At 53.9% G+C, this 10,330-nt stretch overlaps 1 protein-coding gene across 1 annotated transcript; it reads left to right on the top strand.

Annotated features, from left to right (window-relative positions):
- Positions 1-233: 233 nt before the first annotated feature.
- Positions 234-1,869, top strand: FEM1B (fem-1 homolog b (C. elegans); the record flags this gene model as incomplete). The annotated part of the gene is made up of 1 exon (XM_010157212.1): positions 234-1,869. A coding segment is annotated over one exon (1,636 nt), but the record flags the coding sequence as incomplete, so codon positions are not given.
- Between the last annotated feature and the right edge of the window lie 8,461 nt (positions 1,870-10,330).

Genomic DNA, 10,330 nt, shown 5'->3' with positions numbered 1-10,330 from the left:
ATCCCTTGGCTGCTTTCAAGTTTCAGCATGTTTTCTTCGGGAGGTCTGTGTGCTTGGTAAGCCTCTCGCGCTTTTCCCTTGGCTACCCCGGTAAGTTCCGTCAAGCTTTGAAACAGGATGGCTCTAAAATAGCTTTTAACGGCTGGGTGTGTACGTGCCCGGTGCATACTGCTCGTAAAAGATGCTTTTGGAAGAGTCGCTTTAACTGCTCCTTTCTGTCTTCACGTTTGCAGCTTTGTCATCGATGGAGCCACAGCGCTCTGGTGTGCGGCAGGAGCTGGCCACTTTGAGGTCGTCAAGTTGCTGGTGAGTCACGGCGCCAACGTGAATCACACCACGGTGACCAACTCGACTCCCCTGAGAGCCGCGTGTTTCGACGGCAGGCTGGACATCGTGAAGTACCTGGTGGAAAACAACGCCAACATCAGCATCGCCAACAAGTACGACAACACTTGCCTTATGATCGCGGCTTACAAAGGCCACACGGATGTGGTGAGGTACCTCCTGGAGCAGCGCGCCGACCCCAACGCCAAAGCCCACTGCGGTGCCACGGCGTTGCACTTCGCGGCCGAAGCCGGACACTTGGAAATCGTGAGGGAGCTGGTCAGGTGGAAGGCGGCGATGATGGTGAACGGCCACGGGATGACGCCGCTGAAAGTGGCTGCCGAGAGCTGCAAGGCCGACGTTGTGGAGCTGCTGCTTGCTCACGCTGACTGCGACAGGAGAAGCCGCATTGAAGCTCTGGAGCTCCTGGGTGCCTCGTTTGCAAACGACAGAGAAAACTACGATATGATGAAGACTTACCACTATTTATATTTAGCGATGCTGGAGAGGTACCGGGACAGCGAGAATATAATTGAAAAAGAAGTTCTTCCCCAAATTGAAGCTTATGGAAACAGGACTGAATGCAGGACTCCTCAGGAATTAGAGTCTATTAGGCAGGACAGAGATGCCCTTCACATGGAAGGCCTCATTGTGCGAGAACGAATTCTGGGCTCGGACAATATCGACGTTTCTCACCCCATTATTTACCGGGGGGCTGTTTATGCAGACAACATGGAGTTTGAGCAGTGTATCAAGCTGTGGCTCCATGCCTTGCATCTAAGGCAGAAAGGCAACAGGAACACTCATAAGGATCTCCTGAGGTTCGCTCAGGTCTTCTCTCAGATGATACACTTAAACGAGCCCGTTAAAGCCAAGGACATCGAGAGCGTTCTGAGGTGCAGCGTCTTGGAAATAGAGCAGGGCATGTCCCGGATCAAAACCACCCAGGACGCTGACATGCACACAGCCGTGGACAACTACGAGTGCAACATCTTTACCTTTCTCTACCTGGTCTGCATCTCTACCAAGACCCAGTGCAGTGAAGAGGATCAGTCGCGCATCAACAAGCAGATTTACAACCTGATTCACCTTGATCCCAGGACTCGGGACGGCTCGAGTTTGCTGCATCACGCTGTCAACTCCGGTACGCCGGTCGACGACTTCCACACGAACGATGTCTGCAGCTTTCCTAACGCGCTCGTCACGAAACTCCTACTGGATTGTGGTGCTGACGTGAACGCTGTGGACAACGAAGGGAACAGCCCGCTCCACATCATTGTCCAGTATCACAGGCCCATCAGCGACTTCTTGACGTTGCATTCCATCATCATTAGCCTGGTGGAGGCTGGTGCTCACACAGACATGACAAACAAGCAGAAGAAAACCCCTCTTGATAAAAGTACAACGGGGGTGTCTGAAATACTCCTTAAAACTCAAATGAAGCTGAGTCTCAAGTGCCTGGCTGCCCGAGCAGTACGGATCTATAACATCAGCTACCAAAACCAGATCCCCAGAACTCTGGAAGAGTTTGTGAAGTTCCACTAGGCTACGTCAAACCTTTGGTGGTGGTGCTATCCCGGGACGACCCCCGTCGCAGACAGCAGAGTACATGTGTATACATGGAGTTGGGGCTTTTTCTCTGTTCTTTTGGGTTTGGGTTCCTCTGGATTCCGTCTGCAGCCTAAGTTCTCACACAGATCTTGGAGGGGAGGGGGGAGGGAGGGCGGGGGAAAAGCCACATCGTTTTCCTGTAGTCAAATCTGATGGTTTTGGTTGTTTTGATTCCAATTGCTTCATTATCTCTTGTTTTTATAAACAACGCGAAAAGAATCCCGCTGTAACTCGTGCAGAAGGTTTTGTTTCCAGTCCGCATCTCCACTACCATTTGCAGCCGGATGCTTTAGGTAGTTACTTCCAAAGGCACCTGGGAAAGGCGGTGTCACTGCTGCACCCGAATTTTAAAACCTCTTGGAGTGAGGTGGGAAAGAACAGTTGGAATGTGTGTGGTAGTTGGTTAAAAGGGAAGTCTTGACGTACCGAGCAGTCCGTTGCTCTTATACCTCACCATCCTTTTCTGCCTTTCAGTTGACACCGACGATGTTGGTAACGTTTTAGGTGGAGTTTTGTTTTGAACGTAAATTTTGAACAAGAGTTGTCAGCAGCTGCGGGTGTATGGAATGCTCCGTTAGGAAATACAGGTTAAAATTCGGCTGTGGTATGTTCATCTAATATTAGTTGAAATAGCCAGCTCTTCACTGACACTACTACAGAAGGTGTGGAACACCTTTCTCCAAAGGAACTTGCACATTGACCAGAGGGAACCGGCGTCATGGTTTCTTTTATGTAGCCGAGTTGCTCATATATAAAAATCATGCATGGATACCTAGAAAATTGATAGGGTATTTGTGTTTGTGTGTGTCCCAACATTTCAAAATGCTTTTGACTTGGGTTTTCTTCTTGTTTCGATGATCAACACGCACCTTTTTGACTCCAGGTATGTCAAACCGCACTCTTGGCTTCCAAATGCTGTATCTTCCTAATGGAGTAGTCTGTCGCCAGAGAGAGGCTTCCTTTGGAGCGGGATGCTGCTCGAAACTGGCTTTTCCAATAAGCGTGGAGTCTGTGCCTCCCTGAGGTAGACTCGAGGATTTTTCATGGTTTTTACTCCTTTCATGATGAAAATCTCTTATTAGAACTGATTTTTAAAAAATTGTCCTATCACAAGATCTTTTATGATAAGCAACTGATTGTATAAAATGCTGTTGCTTGAGAAACTACTTCTCCTTGGTAGGAGCTGCAGATACTCCAACAGTAAAATGTCACTTGTTTTGACAGGCTACTGAAAACTGTTTCTTTTAAATGCAGCTTTTTAACTGTCAGATGATGAAAGAATGTCCTGTAGGGTTTGGTTTTTTTTAACAATCTGGGTAGAACTTTAAGGCGAGATTTGGGCACACGTTTCTATTTGTATTACAAATAAATAAACATTGAATGTGGAGTTGGCTTGTAGCTCTTTAATGCTTGTCCAGTGCCAAGCAGAACGGCGCTGCTGACTGTAGGGCACCGCGAGCGTTGGCTGCCGCCTCCTTCAAGGGAGAAGCTTTAGAAACACGGTGTCTTCTAAGCTGCAGAATTTACTCTTGCTAGGAACTGGCTCCTGAAATGAAGAACGTGCCCGTCGCGTCTCAGGTAGGTTGTGCTGCGGCGTTGAAAAATCACGACTCGCGGCTGGAGGTCAGGCAAAGCCAGAGTCGGCCACCCGGGGCCGTAACGTGGCTGTGGCTGTTGTCAGACAGGATGGCGTTGGCGTCCCTGAAAACGGTTGCCCTGGTCTTCCTCCTGCGGAGGTGTGTTGGTGTGCGGTCGTCAGGAAAACTGCCGGCATGTGTTTCTTTGAGGATTTACTGTGGAGATTTTTATCGGGCAGGAAAACCCCGCAGAGCTCGCCGTGCCTCATCTCGGGAACGGTTTTAGTCTCCCACTGTGGGGCTGTCTGTAAGGGGGAAGGTCTGTGCTGAGCTGATGCTGAAGCTGCTCTCTCAGGGGTGGTCCCTGGTCTTCATCCCGCTTCCCGGTGGAGACAGGTTCCTGCTTGCCTGCAGCCCGGGAAGGAGGGGTCAGGGACATGCTCTCCTGCCTTCGCTGTGGCTGTGGCACCTCTTGGCCGAGGGATAGGATTTACAAAATCGGTGGGTGCCAACCTCTGCACGGCTGCGGAAGTCCATCACGGCTCCCGGCGTCCCGCCTCCTTCCCTGTCCTTAGGCTGGAGATTGCTTTTTCAGGCTTTAATGCTGGAGGAGCGTGCTCGCTCTCCTCGTGGGAGTTACTTCAAGCTCTTGATAAAAATGCACAAACCCCACAGGTGCTTCTTTCCCTGGGAAAAAGGAGCTGCGTGATGTCCCCTCTGCCAGGGACGAGGCGTGTGTGTGCCGTAGGCGCTGGGTTGTTATTTATAGAGCTGGCTCGGCGCGGAGCTGCTGTCGGAGGGCAGAGCGGCTGTTCAAAATACACCTTGCCGAGGGCAGCCCACGCTGGGCGGGATGCTGAGCAAACCCTCGGCTACCCATGCCCGGGTCTCCCCCCACCCTCTGTCCAGGGCTGCGAGTGGGGAGGCGAGTTCCCCAACAGAGCGGTGCCGCCACACACGGTGGGTTTCACACTCATTTTTGGGTGAGCTACGCTTAAACCGAGGTCTGTAGGTGGTGACGAGAGCCCGAGCTGGTCCTGGCGTCATGCAGCTGGGTGAACATCGGAATTTTTCCACTTATTCCATAGGCTTCTGCGTCTCTGGAGGCAACCGCTGCTCCAGCTCTGCCGCAGGGCGTCAGCAAGCCGGGGAAGCATGTGGCTCAGTCACGAAAATGCTTTTCTGAAAACGAGTTCCTTTCATTATTTAAGTGATGGGGGTCAAGTTTTGGGTTGGGCAGGGGTTGCCCACCAGCCCCATCGCTGCTGCAGGGGGGCCGCGGTGGCCCTGCAGAGGTGGCTCTGTGGGACCACCCCCCCCCGCCTTGAGCGCTGTCCCCCTGGTTCAGGGGTGTCCCTGTGCTGCCATCCCACTCTTAGGATATAACAAGATGCCTAATTAATTAGTGAGTTTATAATCTGAAGATGGTGAGAGCTGTTGCTTGTCGATGGCGTCGGACGGAGGGGGGTAGAAGAGCTTGTTTTCCCGAGAGTCACTTTGCGAACCGACGGAACCATGGAGCAGCGTGATGGCACTGCCCGCGCTGTTTTGAGTTAAAGTGGGGAAAGCTGTCGGCGTAAGCAGCGTTAACCGAGTTCTCAACAGCTGCAAACCCTCTTTCTCTTTTAACCCGCAGAGAGAGACGCGCTGATGCTTTGATGCCCGGTTTCGGTAAGGAGCGGCTTGGAGCAGGGCTCGTGTCACGGGATGGTTTGGGTGGGAAGGGACCTTAAAGCCACCCAGTGCCACCCCCTGCCATGGGCAGGGACACCTTCCATAGCCCAGGTTGCTCCAAGCCTCATCCAGCCTGGCCTTGGACACTCCCAGGGATGGGGCATCCCCAGCTTCTCTGGGCAACCTGTCCCAGTGCTCCCACCCTCTGCGGGAAGAATTCCTTTCTGATGTCTCATCTCCATCTCCCTTTTTCCATTTAAACCTGTCCCCCCTTGTCCTGGCACTCCCTGCCCTTGGGAGAAGGCCCCCCCAGCTTTCTTATAGCCCCCCCAGGCACTGGAAGGGACTCTGAGGTCTCCCCAGATCCTTCTTTGGGCTGAACCCCCCAACTCAGCCTGTCTCCCGAGCCCCTGCGCTGTGGGTGGGGAATGGGAATTTTCTTCCTGGAGCATTTTTACTGAATGGAAGTACAAACCGCATCTTTCCTTCGCAGGAGGGGGCAGAGTGGCTGTCGCGCAGCAGCCACCCGTCCGTCTGCGGCGAGGGATGGCCCCACGCCTGGACAAGGGCAGTTGCTGGGTGCAGGTGGGCAAGAGCTGGCGCTGCGGACCCCGGGGTGCTGCCGGTCAGGAGATGGGTATGTAGGGACAGTGGAGAAATGTGCATACGTGTACATACACATACATGTATGTCCATATGTATATACATTTTTTAATATAGACACACATGCAGGAGCATATACACATGTATGCATACACACACACCTATACATGCACACATATGTGTGTGTATAGACATGCACACAGAGGTCCTGGCAGGTGCACAGAGCCCCTTGTGACCACTTCCCAAAGCTGGAGATGCTCTCAAATACATACACACTAATATTCATATACTACACACGCTTATGTATACATACACATACCTGTAGTTGCACATTCAGACACAAACACGTGCAGGGAAACACACATACCCACCCCCAAGCTAGTGCACAATCTTCCCTGTGAGCATCATTTCCCAAAGCTGGCGGATGTGTGTCTGTATGTATGTGTCTGTCTATATGTAACATTAGAAATGTACACCCACGTGTACGGCCTTACCTGTGGGTCTGGAGCCGGACGGCAGCGGGAGGACACCCACCACGTCCCTGAGGCCGCCCCTTTTCCTGGTGGCTGGCTCTGCATGTCGCACAAGCCCAGGGAAGGAGACGAGCAGCCACGCTCCATGGCACCAAGGGCTGAGATGCTTTTAGGCAAAGCCTAGGAAAGCAGTTATTCCTGTGTTTCCTAGCAATAGAAGGCTGGAAAGATGCCGTCGGTACTCCTCCTGCAGCCTGCCTACGTGCCTTCGACAGGGGGGAGGAAAATTGAACATGAAGAGAGAGCAAAAATAAACATGCAAAACGTGGTGGTTCAGGGGCGGTGGGAGCACTGGCAGTGCCAGCATCACTCTGGCCTCCCGGAGCCCCAAGCACCCACCCTGGTACCTGCACCGTGATTTCGGCTCTCCAGGGTAGCCCTGCACCCCAGCCAGGCCCCTTGGGCCAGCCAAGACCCGAATCAGCCAGAAACTCGGACATGAACAATTCCCATTCAAGGTGAGGATGCCAGCAATGAAAATAATAAGGATTTCTTTCCCCTCCCCCCGTTTTATACAATGCCTGGGGCTGATTCTGCAGCACGCCTTACCTGTGGGGGCTGGCAAAAGGCTGCACCCCCAGCCCCTCATCCCACCCAAACCCACCCCCTTAACCGCCGGCTGCAAAAAACCTTGCATTCCACGAGAAATAAGCGGAGGAAAGCGTCCCCGAGGTGGGAGCAGCTCCCCGTCGCGGTGGCCCAGCACAGAAGGGGAGCAGAGGCTAGTCATTTTTAAAATACTGTATTTTTAATCCTTAAAAAATACTAGGACAGTATTTAACAAACTTCATTACAGACCCGGCGGACATATGCTTCCTTTTTTTTTTTTTTCTTTTCCTCCATAAAATTAATATTAGCATAAATAATTCTGTTATGCAACAAAACAAAAAAGAAAGGTTTTCGTCAGACAGCACCGGTCGGCCGGTTTCGCGCGACACCAAGTCTGTACAGTTATAATACACGTGCGGGCCCTTCGCTGGCCACGAGCTCTTCAGAACCGCTAAACCGCTTCAAACTGGTTGTTTAGTGCCTTTTTTAAAATTTTTTTTGGCTTTGATTTCTTTTTTTTTTCTCCTTTGCGTAAACAGGTAAATATTTAAAAAATAAGTATGTACAGCTGGACACTGGAGATTTGCATTAAGGTGCTTTAATTTCCTATCATTTCCTCAGTGCATTAAGAAGGTGGCAAATTAAAATCTCCACCCAATTGCTCGGGGTAACGAACGCCAGGCGGTTTGAGAGCGGGGGCCAGCAAAGCCCGGGAGGTTTGCTACAGCTACAGCTCGGCCACGGGAACGAGCGATCCTCGTATTTTAAGGATACGGGTTTTTCTTTTAAAGGATCGTTGCAGCCCCCCCAAGTGTTGCTTCGGTGGCCCCCTCCATCCCCGCGCCGCTGACACCTCATTGCAAACCCAGTTGGAAGCTCCTCTCGCCGTGGCACGGGGCGGCGAGGAGGGGTTGGGGGGTTTTGGGACGTGGGGTAGATAATTTTTTGGCCTGTTGAGGTGATTTCACACAAAGGGGTGTACTCTCGCCTCGAGGCACCCCCGAGCTCAGCCCCTAACTCCCTCGGCATGGAGGCGAAGCTCTGCTCTGTAACCGGCGAGGGGCTGGAAGAAGGTGGGGGGGAGCCCCGGCATCATCACTCCAGCCCCTGGGTGCTCCGCTCCCGCTCGGCTGCTCGCCTGCGGCTCCCGCTTTTAAAAAATCCGAGCTGTAGGGATTAAAGAGAAACAAAAGAAAAACCCCACCATTATTCAGCTGATTCCTGGGAGACTCTGTCTTTAATGGGGTACTGCCAAGAGGTTTTGATCCCAAATAGAAATAATATGGAAGCGGAAAGAGGTTAGAGGTGCTTTTTGAGATTCCTGGCAGTGCCAAGGGGCTTGTGGGGCTGTGGATATGGAGCTGGAGAGCCAGGGGGTCCTTCCATGCACGGGGTCTCCACTGAGCTCCTAGTGCCTGCTGCTTAAGGGCTGCTCACCTTCCAGAGCGCGAGGACGAGCAGGGCCAGGAGCAGGAGCCCTCCTAACGTGCTCCCCAGGATGATCCAGATGGGAATCTGCGACTCCTCCGGCTTGGAGATCTCAAACGTTATCTGCAAGGAAGGGGCATCAACATACGCTGCCGGTGGGTGTAAGCGCCGGGGGGCAGGGGATGGGGGGACAGCATGAGGGTGGGGATGCCGAGCATCCCCTCCCGTCGGAGGGAGGATGCTGGAGCTGCTGGGGAGGGTGCCCACCCCACACCCCAGCACTTTGGCTCAGGTTTTCCCTGCTCAATCGGGTGGTGCCAGAACCGAAACTGCCTGGCTCCAGCCACAGCTGCACCGAGTTCCCCTGTGCTCTGCAGAGCCGGGTGCCCGGCAGGCCTGGCTGCAGCCCAGCTGCAGGATTTTTCCCGCTGGGGTTAGAGTGTTGCAGCATCCCAAAACTGCCAGGTCTGTGTGTCCTGGCCGGGGGCTTACCTGCCGGCTGGGGTCCTCCTCCCGGAAGACGAAGGGGCTCCCGAAGCGTCGCTGGAGAGCGGCGTTCATGGTGAGCTTCAGTGACTTGAACTTCAGCTGCGCAAAGAGAGGCTGGACATGAGCACCAGCCACACGCGGGAGAGGACCCTGCACCCCGACCGGGTGTGCTCCCCGTGGTTTTGATCCCCGACACAGCTTGGCATCCGTGCCAGGGATGCTCCGTGCTGCATCCGTGGGGCAGGATGATGCGGGTCAAGCAGTGAGTGTGGCTACATTGCAGCAAAGAGGACCGCTTGAGATTAAATTCCCCAGGATGAGGTGCTGTGTGGGATGTTGGATAGAGTGAGTATAATTTGGAAACAAAAATCACCCTCCACATACTCAGGCTGAGAAAAAAAAAAAAAAAACAACAAACCACATATTTGTGGTGCAAGGGGCTCCTTTGGGGGATTTCTCCTCAAAAGCCACGTGCCTGCTTTGGGGGGACTTACTGCTTTCAGAGACTTCATCCACAGATTGCCACGCAAGTGCAGGTTCATCTCCTCGTTGGGGGCTAATTTCACATTGCAGTCGATGGAAACGACGTCGGAGTTGCTGTGGTTCTGCAAAGGGACAAGTTTGTGGCGTGGGCGCGTGGCTGCTGAGAAGGGGATCGCGCCCCCTCCCTGGGCTTTTCCTCTGGCACACAGTGGGATCCAAACCCTGACGGAGGGGGCCACACAACCATCCTCCCCCATGGCCATGGGGCATCTCTCTGCTTTGGTGGCAGAGCTCAACCCCGGATCAGGCCCATGGAGGGGGCACGTACCAGGTGGGGGGTGCGGGAGAGGTCCTCCTCGCCGGGCGTCCTCCGGTAGTCAGTGGTGTTCCCCCAGATGGTGCAGGTTGTGTTCTCCTGTGGGAGAAGCCGACGGGCTCTGAGCATGGGGATGGGGACCACGGTGGCAACATCCCCACGTCCTGCTCCGTGCCCAGCACGCATGCCGGTGGAGGTGGGGGGGTCCCGGCACCCCCAGGGCTGGTGCTGGGGGCTGAGCGGGGGCTGCTGTGGGATGCGGCTGCCACCGGTTCACCATGGGGCTGGTGGCTCCCCAGCCCAAAAGGAGCCCAACAACCTACTTGAATGAATTCCTGTGGTTTTGTGCCCCTCCCCAGCAAAAACCAGCCTGGCAGAGCCCCCCACGCACGCGTGCTGGTGTGTCACAGGTGACACGGGGACTTTGCTAGAGCTGGTAATACAAATTAACACCTTTGAGGCCGCATCCATCCATAAACACGCTGTCTCCAGTGCCGGGCTCTTTCCATCGCTGGCATGGGAGTCCCGGCCGGCTGCAGGGGCCGTGGGGGGCTCGGGATGCCCCAGGGTGGGCTCCCAGCCCTCTCACCACCTTTATGGTGGCTCCAGCCTGCAGTTCGCCCCAGGCACAGCTAATGCTTTCAAGACCCTCCAGAGTTCATTGCGTACCGGAGGGAGGTCTAGCTCAGAGAAATATTTGGACTAAACCCTTTGGCCGCTACCATTTTCCACGTTTCCAGCCA

Source organism: Eurypyga helias, unplaced genomic scaffold (genome assembly GCF_000690775.1).
Source record: "Eurypyga helias isolate BGI_N326 unplaced genomic scaffold, ASM69077v1 scaffold29358, whole genome shotgun sequence".
Lineage (NCBI taxonomy): Eukaryota > Metazoa > Chordata > Aves > Eurypygiformes > Eurypygidae > Eurypyga > Eurypyga helias.
The sequence above is the reverse complement of the archived record's forward strand: the minus strand, read 5'-3'. Positions and strand labels throughout refer to the sequence as shown.